This window comes from Anomaloglossus baeobatrachus, chromosome 12 (genome assembly GCF_048569485.1).
Source record: "Anomaloglossus baeobatrachus isolate aAnoBae1 chromosome 12, aAnoBae1.hap1, whole genome shotgun sequence".
NCBI lineage: Eukaryota > Metazoa > Chordata > Amphibia > Anura > Aromobatidae > Anomaloglossus > Anomaloglossus baeobatrachus.
Genome location: NC_134364.1, coordinates 24,111,516 through 24,128,252, shown reverse-complemented (window position 1 = coordinate 24,128,252; position 16,737 = coordinate 24,111,516). Strand labels below are relative to the sequence as shown.

The 16,737-nt window shown below is 50.7% G+C and overlaps 1 protein-coding gene across 1 annotated transcript; it reads right to left on the bottom strand.

Moving 5' to 3' along the window:
- Positions 1-811: 811 nt before the first annotated feature.
- SOCS4 (suppressor of cytokine signaling 4) lies at positions 812-14,786 on the bottom strand. The gene is made up of 2 exons (XM_075331209.1): positions 14,653-14,786; positions 812-2,426 (listed from the first exon to the last, which is right to left on the bottom strand). Exon 2 carries the CDS (start codon positions 2,360-2,362, stop codon positions 1,085-1,087), a length of 1,278 nt encoding a protein of 425 aa, XP_075187324.1. The 5' UTR covers positions 2,363-2,426; positions 14,653-14,786; the 3' UTR covers positions 812-1,084.
- Positions 14,787-16,737: the final 1,951 nt, after the last annotated feature.

Genomic DNA, 16,737 nt, shown 5'->3' with positions numbered 1-16,737 from the left:
TGAAGAGAGGAGGACATATTTTTCTAATTGGGGAGAAGGGTTTTCAGATGCAAAAAACATGGACTTTAAAGAAATAAATGGGACACAGTAACTTAAGTCCCCATCCTCCACCTCCAGGCCCTATGGATAATGTGAGCACTCTGCAGGCTGTGAGTGCATGCTGGGAGTTGTAGTTTGACCCCTTTTGAAATGTGAGACCACTATGGTGACTATATCTACCTGTGTACAGCTTTATATGAATACCCTGTATTATTGCCAGACTGGTAGATACAGGGCCCTAGACATCAATGATCCCCCTCCCCTAAATTCCTCATACAAGAGTATGGGATCAATACTAATTGTATAAATAAATCACTAATGCGGCATGTCATTAAATGGTTAAACAGGCTGTATATTAATATGGCTGTTGACGACCTCTTTTGATACCCCATACACATGTATGATCGATTCGGCAGAGGGTGCACGTGTTTAAGGGCACTGGCTCATCTCTCCCTCAAACAGAATAATTTAATCTCTAAACCCTCCCCCCCCCCCATATATTTTAGTTAGTCGTCCTGTCCGGCAGGTTCCACCAACATTCATCACCTTTAAACACTGTCGTTTTGGAGTAAGTTGCAAAGTGATTAATGGGTTAAAAAAAAAATCCCTACATGACGGGATTTAAAGCATTAGTATATCTTTAAGTTGGAGCATATTTTGTTATTCTGACACAAAGCTCCAAATCCCCTGCATGGACGCAGCATAAATTATACACTTCTGGCATTCACCACTAGAGGGAGCTCACTGCAGACAGCATTATTATTACAGTCAATGTATATTATGTCTGCAGTCAGCTCCCTCTAGTGGTGACATTATATAACAACTCTGGAGATTTCCAGCTCTAGCTCCATTCACTATAAATACAGTGTGTCATTTATGAGATCATTTGGAAGCTAATGACACATCTGGTAAATATTTCTAAAATACTAAAGCTTTGTGGATAAGGAAGCATCAATGCAAGGGGAGGTGTGGGGGGGGGGGGTCACAAACTTTGATGAGTGAGTGAAACAGCATTAAAAAAAACAGTTATTAATGTGTCCAGTGATCACTTGTGGTGCCGCTCGGGGATGTCGACCCGGCGGACCCGCACTTTAGACTTGTAATGGTATTCCTTCAGGTACAGTTTCATGGAAGAAGGGATGGGGAGGGCATCGATGCCGTCGTAGTTTGTGGAGCCGCAGATGACGGTTCGGCATATGTGCTGGAGGGAAAAGGGGAATGTCCTGTGCAAAGGGCTGGAGAGAAGGGGCTCGAAAAACATACAAGAGCTGGGGTCCTTGTAGTGCTCCAACAGCCCCGTGACGTTGGGGGCGTGGAACACGCACGGGTCGTGGGCGTCAAAGCTAAAGTTATGGTTCCACTGCTCAATCCTGGCGTGGAGGGAGCGGCTGTAGCGTCTGAAACTGACGGAGAACAGGTAGTCTTCCTGTGCGGAGTCCCGCAGTAAGAATGTCCCCTCCGGCTTCCCCTCTAATAAGGCTTCCGCTGCGTATCTGTCCATAACCCCCCAATAACACGGGTTATTATTGATCTGGAACAGATCGGGCACCAGGCAATGGACGTAATCTATCTGGGTGTGATACTTCGGAGGGGTCGCGGCCTGGAAGATCTCATCGTCCGGATCCCATCTGGGTTTATTCCTCTTCCGAGAACTTGCACAAAGCGTGAGGACTTCATCGTCCGAGTCAATGTCGCTGTCCTCCTTACTGCCCCGCAAGGCTTTGGTGGTGACCGATTCCACCATATTAACCTCACAGGACAGGATGTGTCCCTCTGATAACAAGTCCTCGTCCCCCTCGGCCATGGCTAGGGGCTCCACCTGAGGAGCGTCTTTGACCACATACTGGGTGTGCGGCTGGCTGACGGGGGCTGTGTGTCTTTTGATAAAGTGCCACCTATAGGCCAGGTCCGATTTAGGGGGGAAAGGGCACTTGTCCAGCATCAGTTCACTTATATGAATTTTCCTTTTGGAAGACAATACGGATTGGTGCCGGCTGCTGCACGTCTTTATGGGAAAGCATTGCCCGACAGCGTCTTGTAGCTTCTGCTTCAAGGACCGGCCCAAGAGCTTATGTCCACAAGAGCGGTCTAGATCAAGTTCTATGGAGGAACAGCTGTGCGTCCTCTCTTGGCTCCTTGAAGACCCCTCCAACTTGTCTGTAGAGCAGCCAGCACCCCCGTCAGCCAAGTGCCCGCTTTTATTCGACCAGGAGAGCTTCTTCCCACTCCAAACGTAGCCATCCTTCCGGTCCGCGCTGCGGCTACGGCTGCTCTTTGGTCTGACGTCAAGGTCGCCGAGCTTCTCCTCAATGTTTTCAGCCATGGTCAACCCTCTGGATGGTGGCGAGGTTCACGGCTTCTCCTCGAGTCCCAGAAGGATCTGCAGACTGAATAGAGGATACAGGATTTAGACAAGAGCTCTTATGTTATTGGCATTGCAATTACGGTTTGCTGTCAATGTGAATATTCTTGATTCCACTCATCAGCAGAAAACTATTTACACTTAAATATATAAGCTCAACACTTTTGCTCCCGTTTTTCATGGGTTGAATTCAAAGATCTTTTTTTATGGACACAAAAGGCATTTTTCTTTCACATAGAGAAATGTTGTAAAATTGTGTTAGTGATCATTCTCCTTTGCCGAGATAATCCATCCACCTTAAAGGTGTGACATATCAAGATGCTGATTAGACAGCATGATTATTGCACAGGTGCACCCTAGGCAGGCCAGTACGATTATTGCACAGGTGCGCCTTAGGCTGCTTTCACACATCCGTTTTTTGCTGAGCGGCACAATACGGCGCTTTACAAAAAAAGGCAACCCTTTTTTTTGCCGCCGGTTGCGTTTGTTTTTCTGCATAGACTTGCATTAGCGCCGTATTGTGCCGTATGGCCTTGCGTTGTGTCCGTTTTTTGCTGGATGCGGCCTATTTAGCCCATGCGGCGGCCGGATGGAACGTTGCCTGGCACATTTTTTTGTGCGTCGAAAAAAATGCATCGCGACGGATCCGGCGCGATTTACAATGCAAGCCTATGGACGCCGGATGTGGTTTTTTTGAACTGCGCATGCTCAGTATCAAGCCGCATCCGTCAAAAACCAGACGGGCCACATGGAAAAACTTATGCAACGGATCCGTTTTTTTGCCGCATCCGTTGCATAGGTTTTTGATCCGGATTGAGCTGCACTGCAAAAAACGGATGTGTGAAAGCAGTCTTAGGCTGGCCAGTATGATTATTGCACAGGTGTGCCTTAGGCTGGCCATTATGATTATTGCACAGGTGTGCCTTAGGCTGGACAGTAATTATTGCACAGGTGCGCCTTATGCAGGTCAGTATGATTATTGCATAGGTGCGCCTTAGGCTGCCGACAAAAATCCACTCTAAAATGAGCAGTTTTACATTATTTTGAGGGAGTTAAAAATCCAGCAGTATCTGTTGTGACCACCATCTGCCCTGTAGAGTGAAAATCGGGATTCATCCATGAAGAGAACCTCTCTCCAACGTGCCAGACGCCACTGAAAATGAGCATTTGCTTGCTCAGGTCGGTTACGAGGACGCGCTGCAGTCAGGTGGAGACCCCGGTGAGGAGGACGAGGAGCAGCAGAGGAGCTTTCCCGAGATGGTGTCTGGCAGTTTGTGCAGAAATTCTTTGGCTTTGCACTGATTGTTGCAGCCGCTGTCCGGGGGGCCGGTCTCAGACAATCTTGGAGGTGAAGATGCTGGATGTGGAGGTTCTGGGCTGCGTTACACGTGGTCTGCGGGGTGAGACCAATTCTCTGACACGCCTTTGGAGACGGCTTATAGGAGAGAAAAGAAAATTTAATTCACGGGCAACAGCTCTGGTGACATTCCTGTAGTCAGTATGACCATTGCACACTGCCTCAAAACCTGCGACATCAGTGGCGTTGTGCGGTGTGATGAAACGGCACATTTTAGGGTGGCATTTTATTGTGGCCAGCCTAAGGCACACCTGTGCAATAATCACACTGTCCAATCTGAATCTTGATATAGCACACCTGTGCGGTGGATTGATCATCTCCGCAGAGGAGAAGCGCTCACTAATACAGATTTAGACACATTTGTGAATATTTGAGAGTTATAGGCCTTTTGAGCACATAAAAAAAAAATTTTAGCTCATGAAAAATGGGAGCAAGAAGTGTTGCATTTCTATTTTTGCTCAGTGCATATGTAGCACGTCTGCGGTTGTATCAGGTGCAGACAATGCTCTGTGAGACACTCAGCAGCGCAGCACTCTGCTGCATCGGGTCCGGACGCAGTCTGAGCTGTTTCGCTGACAGTGTGTTTCACCTGATACAATTGTATCCAATGTTTCGCTGTGAACAGGACTCACTTTCTACAGATTTGAGGGCTCAAAACAAGAATTCCAATTTAGTCACAGAAAGCAGAACTTAATACAAAATATAATAGAAAGTTGTAAAAAAAAAACAAACAAAAACAACTTATTTGCCTGAAACCAGAAATCCCTTTAATGACAATATGTTTCATGAGTGTCTCTCGCTTGGGGGAGACCCTGGGTGAATCTGGGGTCAGACGATCACTACTGGTATTTGATAACATCTCCTTCGTGGTGCTGTAAGGGTTAAACACCCTTTCCTGCCTGGCTGCAGGCTGTAGCTTCCTAGCTCAGGTGTGGCTCTTTGGGATCACTCCCCTTCCCTATTTAAATCATGTGATCTGATCAAATAATGCCTGTGATAGAAACTGAATCCTCATTTCTATGTGGTCCTCTTTGGAAGGCGCTTGCTCTGAAAGAAGTCTGTTGTGTTGTGTGCAACTGCGGTGTTTGCTGCACTGAAGCCCTCTGGAGTGTTTTTTTCATTGCTTGTCTATTTCCCCTGTTTGTATTGCAACCTTTGTGTTTCTGTATTGTAGTGGAGAGTCTAGTGATCATGTCAGCCTGCTCACTAGCCAGGGTGAGTGCAGGCCTAGCTGAGGGCCTAAGGTATCCGGGAGGGAGCTCAGGTAACAGCTTGAGGAGAGTTCAGGAGGTGTCCCCTCTCCCTAGCGGCAGGGACCCCGTTGTATCGTGACCCTTGTGTCCTTAATAGAGCGAGTAGGCAAATCTCCCTGAGAACAAAAGGATTGAGCATGTTGAGTTCAATATGTACTACTCTTCTCCTCAACCATTCCCTCTATATACATTACAACATTTAAAGCACCACTTCAGTGTGTGTGTGTGTGTGTGTGTGTGTGTGTGTGTGTGTGTGTGTGTGTGTGTGTTATTTCACAGCTGTAGTGGTGCTTTAAATCTAAGTTACCATACTCTGTCTTATACCCCACCCTCCAGCACCTCCTCCTGTTTTCAGAGTCACTCTGGTCAGTTTCCAGCGATTTGTGACCTGCCGGCTGCCCCAGTGTCTCATGGAGCGAGCTGGAGGTCTCTAGTCAATACAAGTCTATGGGAGCCTCGCTCTGGCTTTCATAGACTTGTGTTGAGCACTTGTGACATACCTTCTGATTTCCAGCCAGACGTTATGGGCATAAGATGGCGCCGCAAGACCGGATTGAAGCCGAAAAAGGATGAAAACACAGAAGAATGAGCATACGACTAGGGAAGGGAACTTAGATTTAAAGCACCACTCCAGCTCTGAAAAAAACCCCCCAAAAACTATGGAGTTGGTGCTTTAACGTTCTTCACAGGATAGGTAATAACTTGGGATTGGTGGGGTCCGACCGCTGGCCATTTCCGGCAGTCCCTCAGAGGATGAATGGGGATCGGTGAGCGTACATGGCCACTGCTCACTGCCGACAGTTCAGAGTCCCATTCTCCGGATGGTGCAGGTCCCACATAAACCTATACTGGGAACAACCCTTGAAAAACGTGGCCAGTACAGCTGAAATCAGTGGGAACAGTTATCCAGCCTTAGGCTAGGGCCATATGACTACAGCTTGCCCATACTTAGGGGTCCCGACATGAGTGTGGCCTCCAGCAGTCTGGGCAAGGTTAGTCCTATAAAAGGACACTGCACCTCCTCAATGGCTTCTGTCGGATCCTCTGGCAGTTGTAGCCAGTTCTCGGGTCACTAGACAGGGGCACGTTTACATCTTGGACCCCTTAATTACAGGTTGTGCCTAGTGTCTGCAAGTCCCATCATACCCGATATGTATTGTCCGAAAACCAATGGCTCCGCACTGACCACTTCTGATCAGACTGGAACATCTGAGAACCCTGGAAATCACCTTCACCATCACAGCATGTTATATTAGTAATGTCAACCACCGAGCAAGCTGAAAAGAGAACCACTAAATAGCTCCAAACCTCCAACACCCCTGAGGAAATTAATTACTCACTGCTCGTCCCACGGAGAAAAAACAACACACAACATGTGTGAACAGAGGTCTACAAGGTTCCACCAAACTTCACATCACAGGCTCCAGCAACAGCTTCATGTATATAAACGTCTGCTGCAAACATTCAGATCTTGTCCTAAAAAAGCTGCAATCTGAAGATATGTACAAGTAGTTGCCCCTATAAGGGTCATACAGAGCTCATGGATTGGGCACTATGGCACTTTTTTGCTGAGTTGCTAATGTGGCTGTTTTTCATGGACACAAACAATGCTTTATAGTAGTGTCACGAGTATGTCACACTTAAGAGACAGTCCTGTGGTGTCCGGCTGTAGAAGGTCACAGCGTTGGGCTATACAAACTGCTCCCTGAGATGCTCTTCTCTGCTTGGGGTTAATCCCTTTCCCTTTAGGACCCTGCGGAGTTACTCAAGTTTCAGCTGATAATCATCAGCACTGTCCTCCCAAAAATTTGGGAGAAAAATAAGAGGTGCGTCTTATAATCCAAATGCTGCTTACCGGGGATGGTGGAGAGGGGTCGTAGGAGCAATGCCACTGGTGCTGTGCTGGGGCTGCTGATCGAGGGTGCAATACTGTGCTGGAGCTGCACTGTGCTGGGGCTGCAGGCTGAGGGTGCTGTGCTGGGGCTGCGAGAGCCATCCTGAAAGGGTCAGTGGTGCGGACTTCAAAATAATTGCGCCCAGAGTCGGCGCATGTGCACATGGAGCTCTCGGCTCAAGACCTCATCTGCGCACATGCCACCTCCGGGCCCCATTTTCCTTACGTCCACTGCTGGGAGGGCAATGGGCCGGAGGCAGTGTGTTTGCAGATGAGATCTTGAGTTGAGAGCTCCATCTGCGCACGCGCCGACTGGATGCCATTATTTTAATTCCGCACCTCCATTCTCGGATGGTGCCCACAGCCTCAGCCCCGGCACCCTCGGCCTGCAGTCCCAGCACCCGCGGCTTGCACCGCCAGCACAGCACCCTCGGCCTGTAACCCCAGCACAGCTCCAGCACATTGCCTGCAACCCCTGCACTGCGCCCTATTCCACTACCGCCCATGCCTCTTGTGACCCTGCTCCACCACCGCTGCCGCCCACTCCCGATAAGACACCACCGGATGCACCCCTTTTTTCCTCTAAATTTGGGGTGTGTCTTAAGGGTGCTTTACACGCTGCGACATCGCTAGCGATCTAATTAGCGACGTAACACACCAGATCGCACATGTGACCGGCGCTGCAAAAATGACCTATGTGCGATCGCGGCTGATCGCATCTGCGATCTGGCGTGTCACATCGCTAATGAGATCGCTAGCAATGTCGCAGCATGCAAAGCACCCTTTATAATCTGATGGGTCTTATAAACCGAAAAATACAGTACATTTTATTTCTTAGGCAAATGAGGGAGCTTTGGTGCACTCTTTGTGTGGCCAAGGACTCCGTGCGCTCTTCTGATGCTGACACACGGCGCTCGCTTGCTCCTGTCCACATTTACCAGTTGTTACACTGCCATGTATCAATGAGCAGGCAGCAGCTAAACACAGGAGAGAGGGTGAGAGCACACCTGAGCTGACACTGTGCCTGCACTCGCTGGGCCCCTGCAGTGTCAGTGCGCATATGCAGAGCCAAGGATTCAGCAGGGGCAGCCCTCGCTCTGGACAAGTCAGCGCTGTCAAGAAGATCTGCAGCAGTAAATCAATGCAGAAGAGGAGCGGATTTGCCACATTATTTATAGGAAAGGGTCTAATCCGCAATCATATCCACAGCATAGATCGGAATGAAAATCAGTGCGGCTCGAGGAGGAAGAAGGAACTGGGGACCCCCGTCCTACTGACCCCCCCCATCCTAGTGACCCCCAGCAATTATATATATATATATATATAATTTATTAAAGAGCACGCTCAGAATCTCTTTATTAGTGATCTCCTTACAAGTCCAGGCAAGTACACAGCAAGACAAGAGGGGGGGGACCTTGTAAAAATGGGGCAATGTGCACAGGCCATAAATAGTGCCATGCTCCTATAAAGCCCTTCTACCATTAACCATTTCTGCACATGATGGGAAGCCTAAGCCTTTTCTGTGAATGGAGGGAGCAGCTTGTGAATGACTCCGGCGCTCATTGATAAAACGTTCCTGCGCTGCCATTGCCCCCGCTCCCGTCACCTACACAGCTCACTCACAGACGATTCCGCTTTTTGCTGACTTCATGCAAGAGCGAGTGTGCAGGGAATGTCAATGAAGCGCCTGATGAATGGCAGGGAGGCAAATGTATGGATTTCTACACAATGCCGATCTATGGGCACTGTATAACTGGATGCAAGGCCGGGGGGAGGGGGATCTGCTGTGCCCCCCCCCCTGCTGGGAAACATCAAAAAGGTAGGAAAAGGGATTATTTGCTGCAAATAAATGACATTTACATGGTGCCCATTGGACTGAAGAAGCTGCTTTTGCTCATGTATGATCCAAGTCAAGCAATGCCTGTATTACCAATACAGTACACATAGGATGGACAATCCCTTTAAACGGTTTGAATACATTTGCGCACGCTTTCATGGTGACCATATACATTAGATGAATAACCGATCGACCATCTAGCGTCTATAGCGGAGTCCTCACTCTCCATCGTGATTAGAACTGCAGTCCTCCAGCACAGGGGTCCTGGGTTCAAATCCCACCAAGGACAACATCTGCATGGAGTCTGTATGTTCTCCCCGTGTTTGCGTGGATTTCCTCCCACACTCCAAAGACATACTGTTAGGGACTTTCAGTGGCGTAGCAACTGCTTTTGCCACCCGGGGTGGTCGTCAAATTTGCCCTCCCTCCGTTGGCCATCAATAATCCAGAATATATGTAACTTGGGTATCTTGGGTATTGGGTGACGGATGGAGGGGGCTGCGGCTGATGGGGAGAGCAGTGGCGGATGGAGGGGGGCTGCGGCTGATGGGGAGAGCAGTGGCGGATGGAGGGGGGTATCAAATGGAGGAGGGCGGTGGCAGATCGGAGGCAGTAGCGGCGGTGGATCGGGGGCGGTGACTACTGCTGCTGCGGCTCAGTTGAAAGGTTGCAGTGGCAGGAGCAGCGGTGGATCAGAGGCACTTAACAAATGGCACTTGCAGGGATCACTCTCCTCAGCTTTCACGGATGAAGTGAAGCTGAGGGGAGTGGTCACCTACAGGTCACCGGCCCCAGATACAAGGTGATTGGAGAGATTGGTCACAAGGCCGGTCTCTCCAAATCAGAGCTGGAGGCAGGTGAAGCAGCGATCACCCAGCTGCAGACAATGAGCAGTGCTACAGCTGCACTGATCATGGCTGGATTTCAATGCTGAAATATTACAGTGGCTGTGATTGGCTGACGAACGCTGCTCAGCAAATCACAGCCTCCATAGGTTGGGGGGGTGGGACCACCCCTCCTGAAGTCAAGCAGAGGTCCCCCTCCTCCCCGAATCTAAGGTTTTTGCACACCGATGGCAGCCACCGAGGCTCTGGGGCCATGATTTCACCATGACGTAGTGGGTAAGTCATGGGTCATTAAGTAACAGGTCACCATGACATACCCAGTATGTCATGGGTCGTTAAGAGGTTAATCAACAATTATTATTTCTTCTATGTTTTTCTATTTTTTACCCCCAAAATGCTGCCCCCCTGACATGTGCCGCCTGGGGTGGACTGCCCCCTCTGCCCTCCTTTGCTACGCCTCTGGGGACTTTAGACTGGCAACTCTGTCCCAAATGGAGACAATCTATGTAAAGCGCTGTGGAATTAGTAGTGCTATATAAATGAATAAATATCATTATCATTATTACCTGCAACAGATGTATAGAAAGATTAGACATATTGAGTTTTAATATGCCCAATCCTTTGGCTTTCAAGTAAAATAAGTCGTCGATAGGTTACTAGCTGCAGTTTAGTCCTCTTTCCCTGGTTTTCTCTGGTGTACAGGCAGCATCCAATTGTAATATGTACCAGGTATATAGACGACTACTTTTTTTAATACTCTGAGAATAAAAAAAATTATGCAGATGCATACTGCCCGACTGTGAGCCAAAAAGACAAACTTTTGGCATACGACAAGCCCATTATGCTCAACGTGCCCCACATGAGTGAAAATGTCTCGTGTAGATTGCCAGTCCCCACCAGGGGGAAGCTGAATCCCCGTGGAGATAGTCGGTGTCCAGACAATATTGTGCCACTTATCTCCACTATTAAAATAACCCGTTATTCAGCAAAGTTAAACGGGGACGGTGATGGTAGAAGTGAGGCTTAATAGAAAACAGCTGTAAAACGGGAAGAGCTGATTCACCAGCCCCGGCTCATGTACATGTATTCATGCAGGAAATCATGAAGTCGTGACCCATGAAGCGCGGGGAGGCGACGGTTAAACATCTGACATGGAGCAGATTTCAATTGTGTTGCAATGAGACAATCTGCGGATGCTCAGCGCGAGTATAAAGAACGCTGCACATACGCAACGCTGGTGCCTAGCCCAGAACAAGCACGATAGCACCAAAACAGATCATCATCATCATCACCCTATGAATGATATCATGCACTGGCAGCTTCAGAATACTGCCAGCGACGGATTTATGGAAGAAAGTAGCCATGCTTTACTTATAATGTGCAACCCCTTTAAAAGAGACCGAAACCCAATTCTTATCCTTTGCAACCCCTTTAATGGGGGTAATCCCAAGGAGCAACATTGCGGGGATCTGAACCATGGGACCCCCTATGATCATGAGAACAGGTGTTGTGCAAAGTGTCCGGGGCTCTATTCACTTCTATGGGTGTATGGAAAAGAAGAGGTCACACAAGGGGATCATGAGACTGGTGGACGTCCAAGCTCCGGACTGTGCCGAGGGCTACATGAGCTCTGCGGTCCCTCCCTGCACGGCAGGGGTCTGGCAGCGCCATAGTTGTCCCCCTTCATCTTCGTGGGGCTCCTGAGGCCCCATCGATTACAACATTAGGGTATATACTTTCTATAACGGGGTACAACCACTTTTAGGATGTGTTTTGATAACATGGGAACATTAGTCTGTCTGAGACTCCGTGCACACAGTCGTATAACGGATCTGTCTTGGAACTGGACCGTAATGTTCCGGGAGGCCCCCCGCAGTGCAGCCCCCCCCCCGCAGTGCAGTCCCCCCCCCCCGCAGTGCAGAGGCCCCCCGCAGTGCAGCCCCCCCCCCCCCCCCCCCCCGCACAATGTCTTACTCTGAATTCACACTGAATTATTCATCAGCGACTTCCTCTGCTGGTAGGTGACATCCAATCTCACATCTGTAGTTCCTCTAGTGATCAGTTAGCGGTCGCCGCTTCCATCCGGAGCTCGAAATACTCTTCTGGCTGCTTTCACACATCTGGTTTTAGCACTGCGGCTCAATCCGGCTGTGAAACCTATGCAACAGATGCAGCAAAAACACCGCATCCTTTGCACAAGTTTTTACATGCGGCCCGTCCGTTTTTTTCCGGTTCCGGCACGCTACTGAGCATGCGCAGTGGAAGAAACCGCATGCGGCGGCCGGATGCATTTTTTGACGCATCCGGCGTCCATAGGCATGCATTGAAAAATGTGCCGCAGCGGCCGGATGCGGCACGATGCTGTTTTTTTGCCGGAGCAAAAAACGTTGCAGGCAACGTTCCATCCGGCCGCGGCATCGGCTAAAAAACGGACCGAACGCAAGCCCATGCGGCACAATACAGCACTAATGTAAGTCTATGCAAAAAAAAAACGCAACTGGCGGCAAAAAAAACGGTTGTGGTTTTTCTGCAGAGCGCCGTATTGTACCGCAGAGCAAAAACCGGGACGTGTGAAAGTACCTTATATACACACCGCTCAGTCACTTTCACACTCACTGCAAACTCCACCATAGCCCCGGCCATGTACACAGCCATTGCTCTATTATGCAATTCTGCACTACTGGCCCTATAACCAAAAACAGCAAAAATAACTGAGTGGTCATGAGAACCAAAGGAAATCTGGCCATATATGCAGATTATTGCAAACATCCATAAAAAGTCACTATCTGCACCAGTGCATGGTTTAAAGGTCCAAAAAAATGACTCCTTAGGTCAATATATCTGTGCAATCGGCTCAGAAAGTCCCTCAATGAGGTAATGGTCAGTTATCTGTGTGACAAGGATAAGCTTGGTCAAAAATACAATATAAAAAAATGGAGATCTATATCCATATATATATATTTTTTTATTTTGTGTATAATATATAATATAATCATTTACATATATTGTATTTTGTTTTATATATTTTTTTTCTTTTTAATTTATATCTTGTTTAGTTTATATATATATATATATATATATATATATATATATATATATATATATATATATATATATATATATATATACACATACATACACATACACACACACATACATATACATATACATACATACTTTTTTATATATAATATGTATGTATATGTATGGTATATATAAAAATACTAAAAAAATATAATATATATATGATATATTAATAAAATAAAAATAATTAAAAAAAATTATATATAAATTAAGTAAAGATATACATTAAAAATAAAAAAATAAATAAAATAAAAACAAAGTACAATATATGTAAATTATATTATACACAGAAAATAAAAAAAAAAAATATATATATATATACACACACATATATACACACACACACACTTCTATAAATTAAAAAGGACTATATAACAAAATAAAAATATAATTTACAAATTATATCAAAATAAAACAATTATTTTCTTTCTTTATATAAATCTAGATAGATAAATCCAATTATTAGAATATGTAGTTTTTATCTATATTATGGAACCAACAATATAATTATGGAGCATGAATCATTTATACTTTGTTCATTTCTTACAGAAAATTCAAAATAATAATAATACAATAAAACTTACACCCAAGGATTAAAACAATATGATTACTATCCCCAGCGCTGCGAGGGGAGTATACACTGATCTTTTTTGAATTTTTAAATCAGCTGGGATCCATATTATCCGCGGTGCCCATATGTCGTTACGGGGCCAATCTCACCGCACAGGGTGACAATAATGTACAGTATATAATACAAGGGCAAGAAGAGCGCAGCCCCCGAGCGCACCCCGTCCCCGCTCCCCCGAGGACACCCCTCATCCCCGAGTACACCCCTCATCCCCGCTCCCCCGAGGACACCCCTCATCCCCGAGTACACCCCTCATCCCCGCTCCCCCGAGGACACCCCTCATCCCCGAGGACACCCCTCATCCCCGCTCCCCCGAGGACACCCCTCATCCCCGAGGACACCCCTCATCCCCGCTCCCCCGAGGACACCCCTCATCCCCGCTCCCCCGAGGACACCCCTCATCCCCGCTCCCCCGAGGACACCCCTCATCCCCGCTCCCCCGAGGACACCCCTCATCCCCGCTCCCCCGAGGACACCCCTCATCCCCGCTCCCCCGAGGACACCCCTCATCCCCGCTCCCCCGAGGACACCCCTCATCCCCGCTCCCCCGAGGACACCCCTCATCCCCGCTCCCCCGAGTACACCCCTCATCCCCGCTCCCCCGAGGACACCCCTCATCCCCGCTCCCCCGAGGACACCCCTCATCCCCGCTCCCCCGAGGACACCCCTCATCCCCGCTCCCCCGAGGACACCCCTCATCCCCGCTCCCCCGAGGACACCCCTCATCCCCGCTCCCCCGAGGACACCCCTCATCCCCGCTCCCCCGAGGACACCCCTCATCCCCGCTCCCCCGAGGACACCCCTCATCCCCGCTCCCCCGAGGACACCCCTCATCCCCGCTCCCCCGAGGACACCCCTCATCCCCGCTCCCCCGAGGACACCCCTCATCCCCGCTCCCCCGAGTACACCCCGTCCCCGCTCCCCCGAGGACACCCCTCATCCCCGCTCCCCCGAGTACACCCCTCATCCCCGCTCCCCCGAGGACACCCCTCATCCCCGCTCCCCCGAGTACACCCCTCATCCCCGCTCCCCCGAGTACACCCCTCATCCCCGCTCCCCCGAGGACACCCCTCATCCCCGCTCCCCCGAGGACACCCCTCATCCCCGCTCCCCCGAGTGCACCCCTCATCCCCGCTCCCCCGAGTACACCCCTCATCCCCGCTCCCCCGAGGACACCCCTCATCCCCGCTCCCCCGAGGACACCCCTCATCCCCGCTCCCCCGAGGACACCCCTCATCCCCGCTCCCCCGAGGACACCCCTCATCCCCGCTCCCCCGAGGACACCCCTCATCCCCGCTCCCCTGAGTACACCCCGTCCCCGCTCCCCGCCTCCCGCCTGCTCCGGTCTCTTACCGTGTGCGGCTCCGGCTCTGATCGCCGCTATGTGGCCAGAACAAAGGGCTGGAGATCGGAGCGAGCAGCGGCCGGGGAGACGCGGCCACACAGCGCAGCAGCCATTTCCTGTACACACCACTACACTGCCAGACTCCGCCCACTCCTACCAGCATGCAATGCGGCCTGATACGGGCTTTTTTTTGTTTTGTTTAACCCCTTACTTGCTGAATCTTGTAACAGCTTTTTATGCGCTGATTTTAGTTGTGTTTTGCTTTTCTTGTGCTTTGTATTTTATTGATATAATGAAGTGAGCAGAAGATACAGTAGAGCTGAGTGCAGAGACCCCCGGCTCTCCCCAGACCTCAGCTCCTGCCTGCCGGGGAGAGAAAACCTCTGCCTGCCGGGGGGAGAGAACCTCTGCCTGCCGGGGAGAGAAAACCTCTGCCTGCCGGGGGGAGAAAACCTCTGCCTGCCGGGGGGAGAAAACCTCTGCCTGCCGGGGAGAGAACCTCTGCCTGCCGGGGGAGAGAAAACCTCTGCCTGCCGGGGGGAGAAAACCTCTGCCTGCCGGGGGGAGAGAACCTCTGCCTGCCGGGGAGAGAAAACCTCTGCCTGCCGGGGAGAGAAAACCTCTGCCTGCCGGGGGGAGAGAACCTCTGCCTGCCGGGGGGAGAGAACCTCTGCCTGCCGGGGGAGAGAAAACCTCTGCCTGCCGGGGAGAGAAGAGAAAACCTCTGCCTGCCGGGGGGAGAGAAAACCTCTGCCTGCCGGGGAGAGAAAACCTCTGCCTGCCGGGGGGAGAAAACCTCTGCCTGCCGGGGGGAGAAAACCTCTGCCTGCCGGGGGAGAAGAGAAAACCTCTGCCTGCCGGGGGAGAAGAGAAAACCTCTGCCTGCCGGGGAGAGAAAACCTCTGCCTGCCGGGGGGAGAAAACCTCTGCCTGCCGGGGGGAGAAAACCTCTGCCTGCCGGGGGGAGAAAACCTCTGCCTGCCGGGGGGAGAAAACCTCTGCCTGCCGGGGGAGAAAACCTCTGCCTGCCGGGGGGAGAAAACCTCTGCCTGCCGGGGGGAGAAAACCTCTGCCTGCCGGGGGGAGAGAAAACCTCTGCCTGCCGGGGAGAGAAAACCTCTGCCTGCCGGGGAGAGAAAACCTCTGCCTGCCGGGGGAGAAGAGAAAACCTCTGCCTGCCGGGGGGAGAAAACCTCTGCCTGCCGGGGGGAGAGAAAACCTCTGCCTGCCGGGGAGAGAAAACCTCTGCCTGCCGGGGAGAGAAAACCTCTGCCTGCCGGGGGGAGAGAAAACCTCTGCCTGCCGGGGGGAGAAAACCTCTGCCTGCCGGGGGGAGAAAACCTCTGCCTGCCGGGGAGAGAAAACCTCTGCCTGCCGGGGAGAGAAAACCTCTGCCTGCCGGGGAGAGAAAACCTCTGCCTGCCGGGGAGAGAAAACCTCTGCCTGCCGGGGAGAGAAAACCTCTGCCTGCCGAGGAGAGAAAACCTCTGCCTGCCGGGGGAGAGAAAACCTCTGCCTGCCGGGGGAGAAGAGAAAACCTCTGCCTGCCGGGGACAAGAGAAAACCTCTGCCTGCCGGGGAGAGAAAACCTCTGCCTGCCGGGGAGAAGAGAAAACCTCTGCCTGCCGAGGAGAGAAAACCTCTGCCTGCCGGGGGACAAGAGAAAACCTCTGCCTGCCGGGGGGAGAAAACCTCTGCCTGCCGGGGGGAGAAAACCTCTGCCTGCCGGGGGGAGAAAACCTCTGCCTGCCGGGGAGAGAAAACCTCTGCCTGCCGGGGGAGAAGAGAAAACCTCTGCCTGCCGGGGACAAGAGAAAACCTCTGCCTGCCGGGGAGAAGAGAAAACCTCTGCCTGCCGAGGAGACAAAACCTCTGCCTGCCGGGGGACAAGAGAAAACCTCTGCCTGCCGGGGACAAGAGAAAACCTCTGCCTGCCGGGGAGAAGAGAAAACCTCTGCCTGCCGGGGAGAAGAGAAAACCTCTGCCTGCCGGGGAGAGAAAACCTCTGCCTGCCGGGGGGAGAGAAAACCTCTGCCTGCCGGGGAGAAGAGAAAACCTCTGCCTGCCGGGGGAGAGAAAACCTCTGCCTGCCG

Coding starts and splice junctions, on each gene's coding strand:
- SOCS4 (XM_075331209.1), bottom strand. CDS start 2,362: ATGGCTGAAAACATTGAGGAGAAGCTCGGCGACCTTGACGTCAGACCA.